We start from the raw sequence: 24,562 nt of genomic DNA, 5'->3' as shown, positions 1-24,562 counted from the left end.
TAACCTCCCCCTGGCAATCTTTCGTATCCCCGCACCTCTATACCCCAATTCTTTCACTCAGCATCATGAGTACACGATACACTGGCGTTGCCATGACAACAAACAGTTTCAACTTCTGCTGTAAGGACACATGCTGAAAACATGTAATCGTAAATGCATCTAACTTCTTTATTAATTTTTCGAAAAAATGAATTCGTTTTTCGTCATCAGCAAGTAAAACTACATCAAAATTACGTTTTTGTTTAAAACTTTCAGATTAAAATGTGTAGCTGGAAAAAAGTAAAAAAGATCCAATAAAACTTTACATGAAATACTGACGTCTCGGACATGCAACTGTGTCTTGAAAAATATTATCAATCAAGAAAATAGTAAGCAAACTTTAATCGTATTTTGTCGGCAACAATAGGACGAGGGGCGAGGCGGTAGATTTGGGTCACATCTTTACAATTATTCAAGTAAATAAAGTTTTATAAAAGACGAAACAAAGAGGGGCCAATGAAAAACTACACGAACAGTGGAGTGGATATGGGATAAAAATATGGCTAAGGAAAAGAATACGTACACCCGGTTAATGTTTTTGTTACGCCGAAAACCGGTGGTGTACGTATTCTTTACCTCTGCCAAAAATAACGAAGGAAGAGGTTGAACGAATTAAAATAAATATTGCAAATTTCCTGAAATTTAGATTAATTACGGTATTTAGATGAAGTACATGAGAGAAAGAACGAAAGAAAATAGGATCTTGAAAAGAAGATAAGTCATATAAGAGAAGAAGAAATGTAAGAATACAAGAGAGACTTTTTTCAATACAAAATGTGTAAAATTTACAAACGATACTTGCATGACAACGTAGTTATTGATGAAATAATGTGAGATGTTTTGAAGTAGAGAGTTGAAATTAATGAAGACATCGATTGGGCAGAATTTTTAACTACTTTTGACTGAATATCCCTATTGTGTTCGACTGGTTAATGAACAATCATTTAAGTTAATTACAGGCGGTAATTAATTATTAGTAACACTAAATACGTGCAAAGAAATAATATATAAACAGTACATGCCTCAAAAAGTAACGTGCATAACGGAAGTAGCATTCATTGTGTAGGAATAACCTACCTCTAATCAATAGAGAATTCTTTAAAGTTTTTTTATTCCCGGAAAATTATTAGTTTATGTTTTTAGCTTTGGTTTCCAGTGTATTCACATTAGCCTTGTGATTTCGGTAAAACGGTATATTATAACGCTTAGAACCTGCGATATGTTCATAGCATTAAACTAGTGCAATAATCAGAATTGTAAAGTAATTTTAAAATGCGAAAAGAAAAAAAGAAAGAAAGTGGATTTTTAGACATCCCTTAACATTGTTATGATGCCTTTAAAAAACACTTTGAACATCAGAGATTGTAAGTCTGCAATTTTTTTTTATTATTAATAAAAACATTTAGCGATATTTTAAAACTTTTCTTTCAGTTTGGGTATTGACGACGTTACTAACATCTGAGCCGGCCTGGTCTTGAATGTGTTGTGTCTCGACGACGCTTGTGTGTGTGTGTGTGTGTGTGTATGGGGGGTGGTCATCCTGATAAGGTCCTTGTAACTGCGAGGACGATGATTGAGTAACTTTTTTTGCTTCTTCAATCTGGAACCTTCATCTTGTCCAAAATATCAATTTTCTTGGAACTGCCCTGAGACACAGCCAGATGAATATTTTTGATGAGTGACCATGTCTTGAATGTCTTGCTTCTCTGGACAGTGACACTAAAACTTTGATGTCTTGCAGCTGACTTGGTAGAAGCCCACAAGATTATCCACCATCGTTCCAAAAACTTCAGCCAATTTTTTAAATTCATTACTTATACCACTTAAAAAATGTAAAACAAGACAAAGAGCCTTCAACTGAGTGGTATTGAGGGACACGGTTTTGTGCCAGGTGATGAGAGGGTAGAGTGTATCAGAGGGACAAAAATAGGTGTCTTCCTGTAGAGGAGATACATGGTTACCCAGTCAAATGGAGAGAGTGAGAGATGTGTCAGGGTGCACTCTTAAGGTACAAGGAGGTCAATATAAATGGAATGATAGAAGATTGCCTAGGATGCATGAGCAGGGAGTTCACATAAGGGCAAAGAGGGAGATGGGAGGGAATGCAGTAAGTGGTGAAACACAGATACAGTGATGATACAGCTGGCAAGAGGGAGAACGAGAGAGATGATAGCATGGTTTGGGGCTGCAAAGATGGAGAGAAAGAGATAGGCATAGTGCATGAATAAAATATGTAGTTTGGTTCATTGGGATAGAGTGTGTGAATTAATGATACATGTGGATGGAATACACAGCACTTCCAGAACTCAGTTTTGCTGAAATGGGGGTCTTCGGAAGAAGCTCATATCACCAAACATCTCAGTCCATTGTCATCTTTGTGACACCCAACATCTTGACATCAGATCTCACTGTTTCATTCCATGTCTTCCTGGATCTTCTTCTTCCACAGGTGCCATCCAATTTCAGCAATTGGTACTACTTTATACACTTGTTTTCATTCATATGCATCACATGTCCAAATCATCATAGTCTTCTCTCTTGCATGCTATGATGAATTCCTTTTATGTCCATCTTTTTTCTCACCAAATTTGCACTTTGTTGCACATATTGCTCATCCATTGAAGCATACTAGCTTCATTTCTCTCCAGTCTATGCATATCATCTGTATTCAGGGCCCACAGCTGTTCATATGCAAGCATCATACAGTCTGCCTTTCACTTCGAGAGACAAGCCTTGTTACTATTCCTACTCTAGCAACAATACTTCCAGAGTGTGTTATGAGAATTTGCATGATTATATGTTCATCCCAGGAAACTAAATGTAGAATCCCAGGAATCCTTTACAAATCTTCACTATACCATCACTAATCAATTGAATTTGGAAGATGCCAGTCAATTTGCTGTTCTTTCTTAGAAAACTGCAGTATTCTTACTCTCTCTCTTTTACTTGTTTCAGTCATTTTGACTGCGGCCATGCTGGAGCACTGCCTTTAGTCAAGCAAATCGACCCCAGGACTTATTCTTTGTAAGCCTAGTACTTATTCTATCAGTCTCTTTTGCTGAACTGCTAACTTATGGGGACATAAACACTCCAGCATTGGTTGTCAAGCGATGTTGAGGGGACAAACGCAAACACACACACATATATACGAGGGCTTCTTTTCAGTTTCCGTCTACCAAATCCACTCACAAGGCTTTGGTTAGCCTGAGGCTATAGTAGAAGGCACTTGCCAAAGGTGCCACACAGTGGGACTGAACCTGCAACCATGTGGTTGGTAAGCAAGCTACTTACCACACAGCCACTCCTGCATATTTCAAGTCTATTATGCAAATATATCACATAACCCAGTGCACCTAAGGAAATATGTGCAAATGAAAAGTCAGATCATTCCTGAACATTAACTGGTGACATGTAACCTTGGACAATTTGTTGCATGGTCAGGTTGTCTCATTAAGCTGGCAATTCCACTCAGCCTGCTTAGTGAGAAGGGAAATTTCTGGACATCCTGCAGACTAAAAGAACAAAATCTTGTCAGAGGGCAGATGACTTCAGGAGAATCAATAGCCACCAATAATGTGCATATTGCATGTGATTTCATGAGTATTTACATGTCCATGTAAATGCATGGGGCATGTGGTTATTGAGCACTTTCATCAGAGATGTTCAAGACATATTCCAAAGGTCAGCTGGTCAACAGAGATTTTGAACGAAGCCAAAGTCTTGAGCATTTAGATAACAATACCCAGGCACTGTTTTCAATGGACAGGACATCTTGTATGACTAACTGATTAAAGTATCATTAACAAATGCTGTATGGTGGGCTTGTACATAGAAAACAGCCTTAGCATAAACAAAGGTTGCAATTTAAGGACTGCATAAATTTCTGCTTGGAAGTATTGGAAGTGAGATTAATTGGTCCGGCAAGGAGTAGATATCACATCTCTTTCAAATCACACCCTTTTCTTATGTTACCTTAACACAATACCCAGATGATGCCATATATTCTATTACAGTTTTAATATCTACATTTATATTATGGCCAACAGCAAGGATTTCTATTACTGTCATTTGAGCACACTACTGACTAGAGTTATATGTTATGGATTAACCAGAAAAGGAGGTGTGGACCAACATGATTGAAAGGTTGCTTTTGCAAAAAAACAAAAAAAAAAAGATTTTGAATGAATATATAGGATGCTGCGCTCTTCTTGCTCTCCAAAAACAACTTTTAATCACAAAATTGATTAAGATTCAAATGGCAGCAGAAACTGGATCAATCGCTATAAACAACAAAAGCTGAAGACAGATTGATAAATTTATTATTCTATACAAGTATGTCTAGATTTATTCTAAAATAATTTTGTGGTTATCATATCTAGAGAGAGAATATGCATCAATTAACTGAAGAATTCTTCTACACCACTAGAGTGTATGTGTATGTTTGTATATAAATAAATACTAGAGTGAGTGATAAACAGTTTAACAGCCACTTCTCCTCCTGACTCATATAATCATCATTGACTACACACACACCTATATACATCATTCAATTTTGTCTCTATCTCTCAACCACTTCTTGCACCCCTTTCACACTCCAGTCCTGGCCCTTTTCTTTTACATTTAGTTTCTTGTACCTTGGGGATATGCTCTGACACTTCATCTTCACCATCTTATTTCTCTTTCCAGCTGTGGTAGTCATGTAGCTCCTCTACAGCAAGACATCCATTCTTGTCTCCTTACCACACTTTAACTTCTCAGCACCTGGTGTAAAGGCACCCTTCCCCCATACTGCAACTGTACTTATGTCTTGTGAGTTATTTGACAACCCCACTAGTGCTGGTGCCATAAAGAAGGCATCCAGCTATAGAAACCATTCCAAAGCAGACAGTGGAGCTTGACACAGTCCTCTGGCTTGTCAGATCCTATCAAATCATCTAGCCCATGTTGTGAGCATGGAAGACAGGCAGTAAACAATGATGATGATGATGATGGTGGTGATATTCTTCCACAGTTCACAACTTTCATATCTTTGAATTCATCTTCAGGGCTTTGTACTGACATTTCACTTTTGTATAATAGGTGCAGGCATGGCTGTGTGGTTAAGTTCACTTCCAAACCACAGCATAGCACCTTCAGTAAGTCTTTTAATATAGTCCTGAGTTAATCAAAAGTTTTGTGAATATTTGGTAAACACCAACCAAAAGAAACCTGTCATGTGATCATCATCATCATTTAATGTCTATTCTCCATGCTGGCATGAGTGGGACCATATATGTATGTATGTGTGTATGTGTATATATATATATATATATATATATATAATATATATATATATATATAAAGCACAAATGTGATTGTCTACTAAGATGTTCACTTCCAAAACATGACTTCAGCTTCAGTCCAACTTCATGTCACTTTGGGCAAGTGTGTTCTACTATAGCCCTGGGTCAACCAAAACCTTGTGAGTAGATTTGGCAGGCAGAAACTAAATGAAGCCCATCAAATGTGTCATGGGTTTCACTCATATATATATTTATATTTATTCATATGTATGTGCACCCATGTTCTTGTTTTGATAGCGCAGAATAGTTGTAAGTATGTCATTGTTTTGCAAGCAGTATACTTCATTTCCAATCGTTGAAAACATACCCAGCCATGGGGAATTATCTTGCTTGGAAACAGGTGAGGCTTGAATAACAGGAAGGGGCATTCAACTGTACAAAATCTGCGTCAATGAATTCCCCCTCACCCATACAGATCATGGAAAGGTGGCTGTCAAAAGACAACGATTAAAAACATCACACACTTGACATTGGTCATAGCTAGTCCTTTAAAAAAAAAAACGAATTATTTGCTTTATCTCATCAAATTTTTGAAAATATCATTAGGTGGTATTCGAATATTATCCACACAATCACTTTAGAAATGGTCTGGAACACAACTAAAACTGTCATCAGAACACAACAGTAATAAAATGCAAATTATGTACTCAGTCTATCTTGTTCAAATATTTTATGTTGCTAAAAATACAAAACAAGAACAACAGCAGCATACAGAAATGTACAGGCAGGCACACAAATACATTGACAGATATAGGCAACTTTCACACATACATAGAACACTATATTTACAAACTCTAACATGCACACCATGCACATTTTGTGCTGAAGTATAAAGTATTTCTCAGTAATTCTAGCTTTAAAATCTACATTGGCAGTGAATATATGTAACAGTAAACATCTTTATAGAGAAAACTCTAAGACAGCTATGTGCTTGGAAGTATTTTCTATAATACTGGCATGTTTTGTCAGGAATGTTGATAATAAAATTGGACAAACTGTTGAATGGAAACAATACCAACTATACAAATAACAAACCAAGATAGAGTTAACACATAATTAATGTAATGATAATAAATTTATTAATAAGTTACAGATATGTCGTCTATTGCCATTTCTATGTTATAGTACCTCTAATATAAACCAGTAATATGGCTGTGATACCAAGAGGCTGGTGAGATATCTCTTACTATATATTGAATTAGCTTTGATCATATTGTAATTGTATATATCCTCCTTTGATACATTAATTTATCCAAAGAGGACTAAAATATTCTAAATATCTGGCAACTGGGAATTCCTGTGGGACAGCTTGCTGAGCACCACAGCCAAATTTTGCAGCTGGTGCAAAGTCCTAACCAGACTTAGGGTGACATGGTGGTGGAGTAATGCTGTAGATAAGACTATTAGAGCAAAGAAGCAGGACTGGAAAAGTGGTGGAAGCAGGGAACTATATCAGGTAGCTAGAAGGGAGGCTAGAAAACAGATGTATCTAGCCAGGGGAGAAGCAGAGAGAAGAAAGTGCCAATGTCTTGCGGTGTGAGGACCAGGGGCTTGAAGTGTTCTGGATTGCAAGACTGTATCAGAGAAAATTGTGTTCACAGGAATGATGGATTACTGGCAGTTACGAAAGGCTACTAAATGTAGAGAACCCATGGGAGAGTCTGCCTAGTGTGGCTCTAACAGAGAGCCCAGAAATCCAAATAGACAATGTCATGAAGGATATAAAGACGGGGTAAGACCCTGGCCTGTCTGGAATAACTACTGAGATGCTTAAAATATCTAGCAGTGTGGGTTATGGTCTGATCATGAAAGAGTCATACCTAATGACTGGTGTAGCAGCACCATATTCAACTGCTACAAAGGTAAAGGTGATGCCTTAGACAGAAATAATTACAGAGGTATCAAATAGTTGCATCAGTTGATGAAATTTACAGAGAGGATCATAGCCCAACTAATTAGGGACATGCTTAGTCTGGATAAAATGCAGGTAGTTTTGTGCCAAGAAGCACCACTGATGCTATATTTCTAGTAAGGCAGCTGCAGAAGTCCCTAGCCAAAGACAAACCTCTGTACTTGGCGTTTGTTGACATAAAGAAAACCTTTGACAGGATCCCCCAATCCCTTTCTGGTGGTCAATGTGAAAACTAGTAATAGATGAGTGGTTGATGAGAGTTATAGAAGCCATGTACAGGGATGGTGTCAGTAATGAATATAGCAGGGAATTTAGGATAGAAGTAGGGGTTCACCAAGAATTAGTCCCCAGCCCCCTCTTGTTAATCATAGTCCTCCAGGCAATAACAGGAATTTAAGACGGGCTGACCCTGAGAGCTTCCAATAAAAATATTGGAGTAACGCATGTATTGGTAACAGTGATGGCTATCTTGTACCTTGTCATATGTGGTGGCCTCGTGTGGTTCCCAGTGTGTGTTTGACATAGCCAGAAAAGATATTTGTTCAGCAGCTGCTCTTTTCAGATCTGAGGGAGGCTGAGCTTTTGGAGTAGCATGCACTACGTCTGCTTATCGTATTTTAGGAGCAGTGTGTGTATTTTTCTTTTGGTGCCTCTTTTTTCTTTGTCCTCCTCCTGGAAATGAGTTCTGTTGTAGGTCTATGCAGTTTAGTCAGGACTACAGATGTGCAAAACGGAAGTCTATACCATCGTCATCATGCCAGCAGTTTTCTTGCAAGTAAAATCTGCATATGTTTCTACTTTTGCTTTTGTACCCTCTATTTGTATTGACTTCATTGTTGGAGATCTGTTTTGCTCCAACATTTTTAAAAAAATTTCTTTTTCTTTTCTTCTTGCTCTTCATTGTTTCTGGGAGTTTTTGTTTTATCATTGTATAGTGTTTTCTTATAGCTGAATCACTATCAGGACTAGAAATAAGTTTCAGGTGTGGCAGCAAGGTCTAGCAGCAATATCAGAGGAAAATTAACTGGGAAGATAGATTTTGTATATGGAAGGTGCACAAGTACAATAAACATGAAAAATGTACAGAAAATAAACTCCATCAAATGCCAGTAAGGTAAGCTTGAGGCAGTTGATACCTACTGTTATCTAGGTGACCAAGTCAGTTGCAGAGGTAGTTGCTCTAAGAGTGTAGCTGCAAGAACAAGAATAGGTTGGACTAAGTTCAGAGAGCTCCTATCTCTTTTGGCAACAAAGGGCCTCTTCCTCAGAGTGAAAGGCAGAGTGTATGATGCCTGTGTGCCAGCAGTAGTGAAACATGGGCCCTAATCACCGAGGACATGCTTAGGCTTGAAAGAATTGAAGCTAGTATGCTTCGCTGGATGTGCAATATCAGTGTGCATGTATAACTGTTTCTTGAGAGAAAAGTTGGGCATAAGAGGCATCAGATGTGTGCAAGAGAGATAACTGTGCTGGTATGGTCATGTGATGCATATGGATGAGGAGAGCTGTGTAAAGAAATGTTGATCTCTGTGGAGGGAACCTGAAGAAGTAGACCCAGGAAGACATGGGACATGATGGCGAAGCTTGATCTTCGAATGTTGGGCTTCACGGAGGCAATATCTGTGGCCAATGCCAGTGTTGCACAACTGGTACCTGTGCTGGCGGCATGTAAAAATCACCCTTTTAGTGTTGGGCCTCATGTAAGCAACTGGCACCCATGCCGGTGACAAATACGAAGAACCTGTTGAGTGTTGGGCCTCATGGAGGCAATGTGGCCAATGCCAGTACTACGCAACTGTTATCTGTGCCAGTGGCATGCAGAAAGCACCTTTCAAGCATTGGGCCTCACGGGGGGCAATGACAAATGACCGAGACCTTTGGCAATATGCCATACTTGAGGAGACCCATCAAGCCAAGTGAAATTGTAGTTGTAGCAGGTACTGGTGTCAAGCAACTGGCACCCATGCCAGTAGCATGTAAAAGCACCCATTACACCCTTGGAGTGGTTGGCATTAGGAAGGTGCAGCCCCCTCAGCTTACCAACCCTGGTCAAACCGTCCAACCCATGCCAGCATGGAGAACAGACATTAAAAGATGATCCTAGTGGTTTAATGAAATAAACAGTTATAGATATTATGTTGAAGGTCTTGTGCTTTAAATCTTATTTGCTACAATTTTCAATTTATACTTGTACAATTTATATCACCTTACAATGTACATATAAAATCATCTACAGATACCATCATGATGACCTACAATCAGTTCTTCATATACCGCAATACACAAGAACATTAATAGTGCTACTAGTCTTGACAGCAAAAAATGTCCTGCATTGTACCCCATACAACCAGATATGGTCCTCCTAACAATCTTGTTTGCTACCTCTGCAACTTAGCTGACTCTATTAATGTTACTCAACTATTATATTAATATTAAATATTTGTCATCATTAAATTTCATTTATTCATTGAGTGTCATGTGGTCATAGTATATCAACCATCAAAGATATCCATTCTGTCTCATCTCATACCATTCTTACACTGACATTACTGTGTAACTCAATCCCTTCATTGATGCTGTCCATCCAAATAATTCTTGGTCTGTCACAATTCTTTCTACAATACCATAACCCATTTCTTATATCTTCAAGCTATTGACATTTCTTGTCTTGATGGTAAATACTAAATACTATATTTGTCGTTACCATTTTCTAATCTACTGATATGTTTTATGTCAGGAGAGATGCAGAAAGGGTTCAACCTTCAAGGAATAGGCTATAGTTTAGCTGAAGATCTATAACACAAAATAATGTGCTGGATATTAAAATGTTCAACATAAAGTGTGTAGAAATGAAGATAAACAAAGTAGGTAGGGGTATTCTTTCAGGCTGATGGAGGACTGGGACATCAAATAGTTTTGGTGTAGAGGAGTAGTTAAGAGTAACAATAGCTATGAAACATTCAACTGGTTAAACAGTGTATATAAATGTAATGGGGTTGAAGATAAATTGCCAGTATGAAATAAAGGATATTACAAGTATGTCAGTGTTGTATTAAAGAAATACATTTATTATAACATATTTTGTTATTTATAGAAAACTAGCAGTATTGCCCGGCTCGTGCATTCTATGCACGCGCGAATTAAGATAAACTTGGATGAAGTTCAATCAAAATTCAATTATTTTGGTTTTAAAATCAAGCATTTAATGCCCTCTATTTTTGCGCTTATGTGTTCCATTTCCTCAATAGGAAGTACGTAGAAGCGTTTCATAAATTTTTGTTTATCAAATAATTGCATTGTTGAATTATTCTTTTAGATCAGTATTTCTCAACAGGGATTTCAGGGGAGAGTTTCAGGGAGTCGCTGGCAATGTATCGTGATGATCAAAAATCCGGCCTGCTAAAATTTGGTTAAAGTGATTCAAACTGCAGACTCAACGCAAAATGGTCACATTTAATTCAAAGCGTTAAAAATGTTATGAAAACAATTGGTATGTGTTCACAAAGTCCAAATGATTAATACGAAAAAAACCCTCCAGGCTACATCCCGAAAATTCATTTCTTTGCCGAATTTCTACAATGTTTACAGCAATTCGCTTTTATATTTTTATTTTTTATTTTTCATGCAATACACGCATGCCTGCACGCGTGGTGAACACAGTTCATGTCAAACAGCTGACTGAGTATAGTTCACTATTCAATGCATAGGATAAGGCCTAAACAAGCACATTATCGACTTTTGCACTTGTGAGATGAATTCCGGAACAGAAATAGTGCAGTTCAATTATCATTCGCCTAAACTGTAAGTGACCCATTTTTGGTGGTTCTACGATTTGTTGGCTAGGAGGAGATGTGCCGGGAAGTTAAACACACAGACACACAAGTTGAGTTTTATATATATAGATATTTTACCATAGACATATAACTATGGTTTACTTTCTGTGAGGGTATATTTACACTGAGTAAAATTACCGCTTCTAGAAAATGTTTCACTGTCGATATCACAAGGGTATGGTCTTTCTCCTCTGTAAAATATATTTATGTCAAAATAAACTACTTTGTGACAATGCTTTATAACAGAAATTTCAGTGTTATGATGGTCTTTCTCCTGTATGAATACGTATGTGGGAAGATAAACGACCCCTCGTAGAAAATGCTTCATCACAAATATCACAGTGGTATGCTTTCTCTTCTGTGTGAATACGTTTGTGTCGAGTTAAATTACGAGTTGTAGAAAAGGTTTTGCCACAAATATCACAATTGTATGGTCTCTCTCCTGTATGAATAGGTTTGTGCTGAGATAAACTACCACTTTGAGTGAATGTTTTACCACAGATATCACAATGGTAGGGCCTTTCTCCTGTGTGAGTACGTATGTGGGAAGATAAATGACTCTTTGTTGAAAATGTTTTATCACAGATATCACACTGGTATGGTTTCTCTCCTGTATGAATACGTTTGTGCTGAGATAAACTACCACTTTGAGAGAATGTTGTACCACAGATATCACAGTGGTATGGTCTTTCTCCTGAGTGAATATGTTTGTGAGAAGACAAATCACCACTTCGAGAAAATGTTTTATCACAGATATCACATTGGTATGGCCTTTCACCTGTGTGGATAAGTTTATGGGAAGACAAATGACCACTTCTAGAAAATGTTTTACTACAAATATCACATTGGTAGGGTCTTTCTCCTGTGTGGATACGTTTGTGGTTAGACAATTGACCCCTTGTAGAAAATCTGTCATCACAGATATCACACTGATATGGTTTCTCTCCTGTATGAATATGTTTATGAGTGGATAGAGTACCACTTTGAGAGAATGTTTTACCACAGACATCACAGGGATATGGTTTTTCTCCTGTGTGAATATGCCTGTGTCTAGACAAATGAGCACTTCTAGAAAATTTTTCACCACAGATATCACAGTGGTATGGCCTTTCTCTTGTATGTATATGCTTATGGCGAGTCAATAAACTGTTACGAGTGAATCCTTTACCACAAACTTCACAGTAGTGCACCTTGGAGGTTGCATGGATTAATTTGTGTTGCATTAAATTACTTCTTGTTGTGTATACCTCTCCACATACATCACAAGGGTATGATTTTTCCCTTTTATTTCCCTTTATCTGAATAGATGAATCAGTAATTTCAGGTTGTGTTTTTTCATCCATAACTTCACTTTAATCTATATTTAGCACGTAGATGATCTTTATTAAAGACTGAAGATGTCTTGGGTGTTCAAAATAACTTAAAGTGGATTTAAAAGGATAGAATTTTGTAATTAATAATCATCAGCTATGAGATCATTAAACTAGCTTCAGTTAAGATATACCCAGACATTAAAGCCCTTACAAATGAGTCAGTTGAAACCTTGTTGTAAATCTCATAAACTTAATGTTTCCACAAAATTTTCCCACAACCTTTTATGTAGGAATTCTTGCAAATAATCTCAATTCCAAAGAAATATTTTACATCCTTTCAAATAAGAGTTGTTGAAACAGGTTGATATCAGCTTGATGAAGCTATAGTTTCAAAAGTCGATCTTCAGTGTATTATTTTTATCTCAATGTCATCAAATAACCTGAAATAAAAAAAACAACATAGGACATAAGGGACAATGAAGTGTTAACATGAAGATTATTGGAGAGAATATATTTGACCACAGACACTGAAAGTTAGAATAGCAAGAATGAATCAGAGAGATGGTACTTTGGTGTAGAAATATAGAGGAAATGAACGAGGACTATGGTTATGGATTGAGGAATGAAAGCATTAAAAAATGACTGCAGATCACTAAGACATCAATCTCTGCATATGATTCAGATATTCTTAGAAAGTTAGAATAGCAAGAAAGAGTCAGAAGACGTTTACAAAGACTTTTAGTCTAGAGATGTGATAAGGATTATTGATGTAGACCTTGAAATGGAGATACTCTAGGCATTATATCTTGTTGTACAGAACATTACCAGAACATCCTAAAATGTTTGTCTTCCACATGATCAAAGCAAACAAAAAGATATATGCACATCATAATGGATTACTTCATTTGGACCTTTAATAAGAAAATCAAGCAAAGTAGAGATGCTGTGGATGATAAAGATAATTAAATATCAAAACCTCTTCAAGTCCCATTAACAAAACTTTCAACAGCTTGTGACATTTGATGGAGTGGCATGAAGCAGTAAACAAAGCCAATGCCATTAAGTTGATACATCTTTGTCAAATATAATTGCTAGTAGAAACAAAGAAACACAAGCACATTAGCAACAGTGACTGGAGAACCAGCCTCCACCTCATTGAATTATATCTAGATAAACTGTTTGATAAATTCTGTAAACTTTCTGAATATATGAAATTATTTTTTGTAGTTAAGCCAGTTTTCTTTGAATTCTAGAGTTCCATATTTTTATTATTTATACTCAAAATGTGATTTTATTTGTAAGCTATAAAGAAGGTTTAAGTATTATCCAGTGTTTGTACACACTCTTTAGACTGAATGACAAAAACTGTAAACATACATACTTTTTATGTATTTATGTGCAGTGTGGTTTTCTTTCTTTATGACCAGATTGGTTATCCAAACAAAATGCCCACTACCCACTTTGGTTACCCTTTCATAATTCAAAATATATGTTCTGAAGCTGTGCTAATGGAAATTAATAATTCACCTGGGTATGTGAGCAGCACTTAAACATTTGGCACATTTTCTTTTTAAGGTGTGGAGATTGCATATAGTTATGTGAACTTGTGGAAGAGGTAGACCCAGGAAGACATGAAATGAGGTGGTGAAGCACAACCTTCAAATGTTGGGCCTCACAAAGGCAATGACAAATGACTAAAACCTTTAGAGATATACTGTGCTTGAAAAGCCATGGCAAGCCAAGTGAGATTGAAGCTGTGTCTCGTCCCAGTGTCGCGTAACTGGCCCTTTTAAAAGCACCCTTCAATCGTTGGGCAATATGCCATGCTTGTGAATACCTGTTGAACCAAGTGAAATTGTAGTCGTGGCTGATGCTAGTGCTGCCTGACTGGCATCCATGCCAGTGGCACATAAAAAGCACCATTCGAGAGTGACTGATGTAAGTCTGATGGCACCCATGCCAGCAGCATGTAAAAAAGCACCATTCGAGCGTGGTCATTGCCAGTGGTACCTGATTGGCTCATGTGCTGGTGGTACATAAAAAGCACCATTTGAGTATGGTTGATGCCAGTGCCGCCTGACTGGCTCCTGTGCCAGTGGCGTGTAAGAAACACCCACTACACTCTCGGAGTAGTTGGCGTTAGGAAGGGCATCCAGCTGTAGAAACTTTGCCAAATCAGATTGGAGCCTAGTACAGCCTCCTGGCTTGTCAGTCTTCAGTCAAACCATCCAACCCATGCCAGCATAGAAAGCAGATGTTAAATGACAACGACGGTGATATAGCCTTCATCTTTCCATGAAGTGAAGGTCATATACATAACTGGATCAAGGAAATTGAGTGAAAAGGGGACTGTCAGGTGCTGAAAAACCACTTTGATGTTGTTTGAGATCTATACAGCATATAGAATAGATTTTGCTGATAAAACAATGTTGCAGTACATCTAATACTTTCATAGTTATTCTATTAACTACTGCAACCAGAAAGTACTGCCTAGAATCAACTTCAAAATCCCCTAACTCCCAATGAATTTTCACTAAATGGCCTACATTGTGCTTACACATGACAAAGTCACTCTAATGAGTTTCAAATAGTGACACCAATGCTACCATTTTAAATAAATTGCTCTGCAAATACATCACAACAGTAGGTCATAAAGCTCACGATAATTTCTGATGCCAATTTATACTTCAGGCCACCTTACTTGTACAAGACACAGTTTATCTACAGGATATAGATATTCAGTGAGCTTCATATCTTCACCACACCTAGGAGAAGATAGAATGTGATATTTGTATGTCCCTTTTTTTTTTGTCAAGTACTTTAACATGCCTATATCTGATACACTTTGATAGTAAATAAGCCATATTTCCATTATCTAATGAATATAATAAAAAAAACATAAAACTCAGAGCTATATGAGGGTGGGCTGAAAAGTTCATAGGCTGACTATGAAAGTGTGATACTAGATCTGTGAAATTGTGTATGCATCAATTTCAACTCTTCTTATTAATAATTGCATTGTTTCTTTTCAGATAAACTGACATTTGACTGTTCAAAGACGATTTCAGAAAGTGAATAGTTGTAACTTCTCTTGAATATGGACAAAATTTGGCATTGTGGTGTTAATCTGCAGAAAAAGGCTTTAGCTCCCAAAGATATTCATGGATACTACATTAGGGGATGACGCTCCAGCTTTATCAACAGTGCAAAAGGGGGCAGCTGAATTTCGGAGGGGAAGGGAGAGTCTTGAAGATGACATCCTGCAACTGCTCCCACCAAGGAAAACACATTGACCATGTTCACCACAAGGTGATGGATGACAAGCAATTGACTATAATTTAAATGCTATTAGTATATCCCATAAGAGTTGAGAATATCCTGCACAATGAACTTGGCATGATGAAGGTTTCAGTTTGGTGGATGCTATGTCTTCTGACAACTGGTCAAATCTTCACCATGCTGATCACATCACAAGAAAATCTGACATTGTTTGAGGTAGATCCAGCTGGTTTCCTCAAATGCTTCCTAAGCCTTGGTGAATGTTGAATTCATCACTTTGAGCCAGATTCAAACAGACAATCCATGCAGTGGAAACATCTCCCCATCACCTGTTCCAAAGAAAGCCAATGTTTCATCTGCAGGGAAGGTGATAGCCTCAGATTTTCAGGATGCAAGAGGCATTGTGTTTATTGACTATCTTCAAAAGGACTACACTGTCAACAAAGAGTACTATGCCAATTTGCTGAGACAGGTACAAAAGGCCATCAGACCAAACACAGAGGAAAACTGATGAAAGGGATCTTGTTTCATCAGGACACAAGTCCTTCATGTCAATAGCTACTCTGCATGACTGTGGCTTTGAGCTGGCTGATCACCCCACCTATTCTCCTGATTATCATCTGTTCCCTTACATGAAGGGAACCAGTGTCACTGTGATGAGGACATATCTACTATTGATGACTTTTTTGACAAACAAGATGAAAGTTTCTTCATCAATGGGATCCAAGCATGCAATACCAATGGAGGAAGTGTGTGAACTGCAAAGAGGACTATGTTGAAAAATAAACTTCATTTGGTTGTCTCACACTCCATGAGAGTATCTTGATCAGCCTATGAACTTTTTAGCCAACTCTTATATATCAGGCATGTATAACTTGCTGTTCTTTACACATGTTCATTTCTCTTACATCCACTCACATTTTCTCTCAAATTTGAACTTGCTTACTATAGTGTAGTGTTAATTTGTATTACAAAGGCTTGACTGTGTGGTTAAATGCTATGATTTGGAACCATGTGGTCAATGGTTTGGTCCTACTGCATAAATGTTATTGACTAACATTTCATACTATAGCTTTGTAAGTGAAATTAGCAGACAGAAACTGAAGAAGCCTGTCATATATATGGAAGACATAGGATGGAGTACTGAGGAACAACCTCAAGACATTGAATCTTTTAGGTGGGATGACAAAGGACTGAAATGCCTAGCACCTTGCAATACTCTGCAGTAGAAATGTTAAGACCAATCCTTTTGGTGGTGTAAAGCACTCATGGCAGTGCCACATAAAAGCCTGCCCATGCAGTGCTGTGAAAAAACGCCTGTGTGGCAACACATAAAAGCACCCAGCACACTCTATAAAATGGTTGACATTAGGAAGGGCATTTGTCCATAGAAACTATGCCAAATTAGACTGGCATCAGGTGAAGCTCCCCAGCCTGCCAGCCCTGGTCAAACTATCCAACCCATGCCAGCATGGACATTGGACGTTAAATGATGGTGATAATGATAAATAGATAGGATATACCTCTGTATAAATTTGTGTGAATTCATATTTTCCCTCATGCTCATGTATATTTGTTGACTGTAAATGAAAGTCTTGCTGTCAATAGTGTCCTTTGCTTACAATCCATCACAAAAGTATGTGTAGACTTCTTTGACATGTTATGTGATCTTTGTAAACAAGAGTCATTCAAATGGTGTAATTTGTTTCCAGTTCACTACATAACTACATCCAGGTTGTGCACTGTTGAAAAGACTAGGAAATTATTAACTTACTTGAAAGTGGGTAAGGGTTGGTGACAGGAAGGCCATCCAGCCACTGAAAATCTACTTCAACAAATTCTGTCTAACTCATGCAAGTGTGAAGTGGACGTTAAACTGATGATGATGAAATGAAAATCAGCAACATCTCACAAAACCTGCTGCTAGAAAAAGGTTGCCTCATTCTACTTCATACTACTATGTGCCATTTTACTTTACTGTCAATAAATGAATTACTGTATGAGGAAACCCCAAATTTTGCAGGCTTAAAAGTTGGAAAAGAGGTTTTGTAAGAGATTAGGTAAATTTTGATAAGTGCACCCGCACTTATCAAGTAATGTGTTTCATTTTTGAAAGAAAGAGAGAGAGAGATGAGAGACTATGCATATAGTAAGAAAGAAGGAAGGCTTTCTATGAAAGAAAGGAGATACATAAATGAAATTTAAAATATCTTAAATGATAAATACACACACACAAACAAATGCACAGTAAATTAAGGATTCTTTTAAAAGATACAATATTTTCCCATTAGAATATACTTCTTTCCTCACATAACATTTAAGATATAGTTATTTTAAATTGATTCTTAGTACATAGAGAAAACTAATTCTCTCAATCTTGACTCGAGTTTCAGGTGGAAAAACTTGCAAAGAGAAAGTGAATTTTTTTTTTATATAAAACACATGATACCATTTGAATATATTTTGCAATCTGGGATTAATATACCTAGAGATTTTTAGAGGTATGAAAAAGATATTTTGTTTTAATATTATACTTTACTTGTTTCACACTAACACAAAAATTCTCCGGGGGGATACATTCCTGTCGTTACCACTAATTTCTACAACTTCAGCATTTTCACTTCTTTTCAAAGTTGTTTGAATTTTTCAATCTTATGTAATCCACACTCTTGAAAACACATTTCTGTAAAATGTTGGGGCTGGGGTTGAAATTTCTGAGAGTTCCACCCCACCCCAACCCCTGTTTTCTGGACAAAAAGTGTTTTGTGGCATATTAGGCAGTCACTGTAATTCATTCAATGAAAAAAATTAATTTCCAATGATTCCAGGATGGAGAAGAGGGTTCCAATTTCCCAACCCCACTTTTTTCCAACCAAAAATAAGGGGATTGTGGCACATTGGGAAATCAGGGTACTTGATTTCACGCAAAAAATCCAAGGTTTTCTCTTCTTAGTGAAATGTGTGCAGGTGCACTTATCAAAATTTACTGTAAATACCCTTAAGAAGAATATTAATAAATTATCTTAACAAGTTTTATCAACAATATTTTTATTAATCATAGAAACCATTAAATTCCTCATCACTCTCATCTGATACATCATAATCAGATACAACTACTGGTAGTTCATTATCATCAGAATCACCCTCATTGTAAATTACATTATCCTCCATACCATCCATGTTGTTGCTTATGCTGCACTTTTTAAAGGCCTTTACAATCACTTCGTTCTTCACGCCATTTGCTTAGCCACAAACTTCACTAATTGTTGGCTTCCTAACTTTTCCTGTTGGTGTGAGGTTGGAGTCACCTGCTTGCACCACTTGCTCCTTTCATTTCTCGTTAGTTCCTTGAATGGTTTGTTGATAGTGATGTCCAGAGACTGAAACTGGCTTGTCAGGCTACCGGGAATAACTGCCAATTGGGTTTTTGATTTTTTTTTGCCAAGTTTTTTTGTTTCATCAGTTATAAGTGCCCTGAACTGATCTAACACCAGCGTAGATGGCTTCTTAAAAAGGTTCCCAGGTCTCTTACTCCAAATCTTCTTGAACCAAAGCTTCATACTAGCTTGATCCATCTAGTCCTTTGCATCAACATGCACAAGAACTCCTTCTGGCAGCTTCTTCTCTGGAAGTGTCTTTTGTAAATGAGTATGGGTGGCAACTGGGTACCATCAGAACAGTATGCCAGACAATTGTGTAATGAGTCTTCTCATGTCCACTTGTCTTGAGGGCCACTGTTTTGGCCTCTTTTTGATTCAGTTTTATTGGAAGGAACATCAAAGGTAAGTGGAAATTCGTCCATATTTGCTATGTGGCAAAGTTCAAAGTTGGTATTCTTGTGTAAATTAATGATATAAGAATGAAACTTAAGAATCTTTTCTTCATAAGCATCAGGCATCTTCTGAGCAAGCTTGGTTCTAGTCTTTAGACTCAAACCATTCCTCTTCATAAAACGGAAACAATAGATGGGCATGCCTCTAAAATCAGTTGTTTCTTGTCCTTCCCCTTTGCTCTTTTTTATCTCCTGAGCAATTCTTCTTCCTTGATCGATGAAGATCTTTGTCAAAACTAACGCACCAGTTTGCCTTTGGCTTTTGACCCAGTGTTTGAGTTTTCCCCCCAGATTTGGCCACCTTGCCTTTTTGCGTCGTGCTGCTCTCTTCATCCTTGGCATCTTTGTGCTTTCTCCACAGTCCAATCATGGTAGCCATAGGAGGAGGCTCAAACTGTCTTGCTGCAGCTTTATTTCCATGCTCCTCTGCAAACTGAATCACTTTCAATATGAAATTTGAAGGATATGAAATGTACTTTTAATTCTCAGACATTTTTATGCTAGTAGAAAACAAAAATCTATAAAAAGAGTAATGCAAGATCAATTTAAATAATAGTAGATAATACTTAAGATTGTGTCTCAGTTGAATTTTCATATGCTACATTCACACCTGTTTCAGTGTGAGCGGCATTGCCATATATGGCTTTTGAGCATGCTTGCTGCCTGTGATAGGTTGTATGACCTCCGTAAGTGGCCTGGGTTTTTTAGAAAGTGTTAATGTTTGCACTTGCGTGTTCATTTGCAATTTTAAATACAATATAGAACTTTCATGTTAATACAAAAACACGGATTTAACAGTCTCGGTGAGCATGAGTAAATACCGTTTGGCAGATGATTGCCGTTTGTGATGGCTACTTTAGGTGCATGCTGTTGCTTGATGAATGGATAGCAACTCATCCAATAGGACATCGCAACCTGTTGGGTGTTGGCCTGAGGCTTGCGATGTTGTAAGTCATAGAAATTTGAGCAATTAAGTAATTTATTAATATCTTTAATACTATCCATGTAGAAGAAACTCCCATATTTTTTTAACCTAATTTTGACAAAAAAAGGGTTCCTTATACACGTTAAAATATAGTACTTTTATTCTGTCAAAATTTTATTTCTTGTGAGCAAATGAAAATATTAAGTAACAGAAGTATTCAACAATGAAAGTCAATAACAGATTGGACATTGCAGTGTCAGCTGAGTTACTGATAAGCAACTAGTATGACATTCCCATTATTTCCACTGGATCCACAATATATTTAAGATCAAAAGTTAGTAGAAGAAAATTATAGCAAATAAATGAAATGCAATTACTTTTCTTTAAAATTATAGCCTTTTTTGCATTTGATTTTGTCCTGGTTTGTTGTGAGATGTAGCTCACTGAAGGTCCATTATTCATAATGGATAACTTTTAAGATGAAAGTACCTTGCCCTTCCTGAAGTAAAAACAAAATAAAAATGTTTTAAAAATCCAAATCAATCTGGATCTGAAGGAAAGTACAAAAATAGATTTGGGTATCATAAGTAAGTAAAACGAATATGTATTTGCTTAAAAGTTAGAATATATATATGAGAAATGTGTGTGTATGCGTGCATGAGAGAGAGAGAGAGAGAGAGAAGTTGCAGGTCGTAAAATCATTTCAAAATGTGAACAAAAATATTACTTGAAATTTTACAGAAGGGAACTTTGTGAACGGGGATGTGTCTGTCCAGTCAAATAGATGCATGCATATACATAGGCTGGTGGTGCGTGCATTATCACAAAGAAATCTGTAATAGTTTCAAATTAAGGCACCAGTAATTTTACAGAGGGTTAGTCGCTTACATCGACTCTTGTGTTCAAAAAGAACTCGTGTGTCCAAAAAGGATAAAAGGCGAAGTCGATCTCGGTAGAATTTTTAACTTAAGAGTCGGACGAAATGCCATTCAGCATTTTGTCCGACGCGCTAGCACCTCTACCAACTCGCAGCCTTAGGGAAATCTATAGTAATAACTTTTAAGCATTTACATATTCGTTTCATTTACTCAAGACACTTGTACTTTCCACGATTTATCGATTCCGCAGTTATATGTACTTAATGCCAAAGATCGCCAGAAAATATTGTTTCCGTTATGATATTTCAAATAAACCACGATATGTTTATGCATTCCCCCACTTCACCATGATTCTCCATCCACTTGATCGGTTTCCAGTTTTGCTGGAACACCGGTAAAAGATTTTACATTTCCAATTATCCAGAAATGATGTGTAACAATACACTATGAATTAACTGACCATGTTATCACCTGATCTCTCGGAAATGTAGCGACTGGGTCTCTGACAAAAATTGTGACAGTGGGAAAAACTATGTTGTTGAAAGAACTCTGAATGACGTAACGTAGAGTAAGAATAAATAACGGGGATTTAAAATATAAAAATAAAGGAGGAGATTGAAACAGAGGAATATATATATATATATATAACAAAAAGATTTCGTGTAAACTAAATTAATTTATGAAAATTAAAGAATGAAATAGAATTTTGTAAGAAACAAGAATGGGATAGACAAAGTAAAAATTGTAAATATTAAACAAAGATTTTTGAAAGAGACAAATATATGTAACTGTAAAATCTTTATGAATGATACTTACAAAACAATGTAGATGAAATGAGACATGTAGTGAAGTAGTAAGACTTGGAAATAGATGAGAAAATAGATAGATTGAGCAGAACTTTCAACTACTACTTATAGAATATCTCTATTGTCTTCTGGTTAATGAACAACCTCTTAAGTTAACTACAGAAATTAATTAGTTATTACTCACACTGTGAATACATGTAAAGAAAGAATAATATATCAACAATGTTTATAGACTTCAGTGTGGAGGTTAACATACCGGAAGTGTCACTGATTAAGAAGAACTTGCCTCTAAACAGCAGAGAGTGCCATACAGTTTAGGTGGTGTTTTGTCCTTCGTATTCTTTGAATCTGCGGACCTATGGTTAAATGCATTATAGCGATGTTCACACCGAGGTGCGTTTTGGACAGAAAATGTTGATTTTAAAAGCTGCTAATAATATTCACTAAACTGTTGTATATAAAACTACTTGGCGAAGTTACGTAACATCGCCAACTACTTTCTTCTTTGACGTGGAGTGGGGAATAGACACGAAAGAACGAGAAAATTAAAGAAACTTTGATCTAGGACTAAATGAATCTCTCGTTTTAGGGAAGTAATGCATCCTTGATAATCTAGCCGTAACGCGAAATTCTGTAATGCGAAATTAATTTTCCTATGGGCTTTCGTATTAGCAAGTGGGGTGCGTTCCTATGGACTTTCTCGAAAAAGGAAAAACACAATTTCTAAACATACACAATACAACATAGATACATAAAACTACAAAAACATTTCAAGAGGAATACGTTAAAGAATGATTAAGAAAAGTAATATCGTAAGACAACATTCTTATCATCGCAGCGGGGTCATTACGAATAAACTACAGTAGTTTCACATGGTCAGTCTATGAAGCGACCACTCAGTATCAAGCCATCACGTGATTCAGTCTTCTTGTGCCATATAAAAGGCCGCTTTTGGTGGTAATTACAAAATACTGAGGCGGCTAAGTGAGATGTGTCTCCATTCTTGCCTCACCAGACAGCTTACCAACTACTTCTGTCAGCATGAATATCGCACAGTTGTTTCCATTTCTGTTAGGCAAGCCACATGTTGCTGTATCAGTAGCTTGCCGTAAACTCCAGGCACTGTACCGCTCCTAGTATGCTATTATTGCTGTCGTTATCTGTAAAAGACCATCGCAGTTCAACTTAATCAGTTACTTTTTCACGCAGCCCAAGAATAATATGTTCATTCGTCAACTCAGCCAGTCACCACCACAGACCAATTAACCACGTCACAATACACTTTAACCCATAAAGCGCTGGGATTTGCACTTACATAGCACAGACTGCTGAGCACATTTTATGAAAATGAGACTACCGTGCACGCATAAAAAACAAAAAATACTTAAAATATCTTCTTAGTATATAATGGTGGCAAGTTTTACATTATCTGAAAAGTCATTAGTTGAACTATTAGTCCTCATGCAATCTGGGGAGTATCGGAGCGTACGAGTGACAATAAACGCCCAAAAATTAAATACATCTATCTAGGCCACGAACGTGGTCTGTCGACCTGTGTCTGACGGCCACGATCGTGGCCTGTCGCGCTTTATGTGTTAACAGTCAAGTGACATCACTGGTGGAATGAACGTTACTAGGAGGATGAGGGACAATATTTACCATCATATGAGGAGTGAAGAACATATCTAAAGTTGTTTTGTTATCTACGAAGCATCAGCATCCATTATGTTGAATTTCTTCCAGGAATCTCAAGCCATAGATCTATCCTCTCTGTTAATTGCTTTCATAAGTTGTTTGAAAGTTTTTCTCGTATATGCCTTGACATTAGTTATCACACCTTGACCCATTGATTGGAGCAAAGAAGTTGTATTTTGGGGGATATATTCTACTTTCATATTATCAGAAAGGTCTTCTAAGTTTACTGAGTGGCCCGGTGCATTGTCTAAAAGAAGTAATGCTTTGTTGGAAATATTATGTCTGGCACTGTACCTTTATACAACAGGATGAAAACGCGTGGATCTTTTCCTTTTGATGGACGGAATTTTCTAGTTAACTAAACAATTTGAAACTTCGTATACTGGTAGAATGTGTAAGATCCAAAAAGGATTGTAAATCACGCTTTCAAAGATTATCTAGACCATTCTTATTTGAACACCAAATCAGAGGATGCTAAAATTAAGTGTAACACTTGAAAGCCCTTGGATTTGGGGAGTGATATATAAGTAGGCTTTAATTTCATATCACCAGCTGCATTTCCTCCCAAAAGATATGTTAGACGATTTTTTGGAAGCTACAACTCCCGGTGTCGACTTTTCTCCTCGAAAAATAAAAGTTCTAGCAGGCATGTGTCTCCAGAAAATTTCAGTTTCATCAAATTCATGCGCTTCTTAAACATTTCAAACC

The 24,562-nt window shown here is 37.0% G+C and overlaps 2 protein-coding genes and 1 long non-coding RNA gene across 7 annotated transcripts in view; 2 read left to right on the top strand and 1 right to left on the bottom strand.

Moving 5' to 3' along the window:
- The window catches only part of LOC118764045 (zinc finger protein 239-like), a 30,077-nt gene extending 7,124 nt beyond the window's left edge, over positions 1-22,953 (bottom strand). Inside the window, exons 1-3 of one of the 5 annotated variants that reach the window (XM_036504363.1) lie at positions 22,170-22,953; positions 20,853-20,974; positions 10,893-12,879 (exon numbers count right to left, since the gene is read on the bottom strand). In XM_036504363.1, the coding sequence (XP_036360256.1) occupies positions 11,384-12,469 (1,086 nt within the window). In that variant the 5' untranslated portion in view covers positions 12,470-12,879; positions 20,853-20,974; positions 22,170-22,953 and the 3' untranslated portion in view covers positions 10,893-11,383. Of the gene's footprint in view, positions 1-10,892; positions 12,880-20,852; positions 20,975-22,169 lie in introns of those variants that run through there. The other 4 variants (XM_036504362.1, XM_036504364.1, XM_036504366.1 and 1 more) reach the window with 4 other exon arrangements.
- The window catches only part of LOC115214080 (zinc finger protein 62 homolog), a 433,795-nt gene that overhangs the window by 163,553 nt on the left and 245,680 nt on the right, over positions 1-24,562 (top strand). The gene's annotated exons all lie outside the window — the stretch shown is intronic.
- Positions 52-18,752, top strand: LOC118764048. Its single transcript, XR_004999840.1, has 2 exons — positions 52-1,403; positions 15,472-18,752. It is a non-coding gene; the product is annotated as an uncharacterized LOC118764048 (long non-coding RNA).

This window comes from Octopus sinensis, linkage group LG7 (genome assembly GCF_006345805.1).
Source record: "Octopus sinensis linkage group LG7, ASM634580v1, whole genome shotgun sequence".
In the NCBI taxonomy this organism is placed as follows: domain Eukaryota; kingdom Metazoa; phylum Mollusca; class Cephalopoda; order Octopoda; family Octopodidae; genus Octopus; species Octopus sinensis.
Note: the sequence above shows the minus strand (reverse complement) of the source record. Positions and strands in the feature narration are given on the sequence as shown.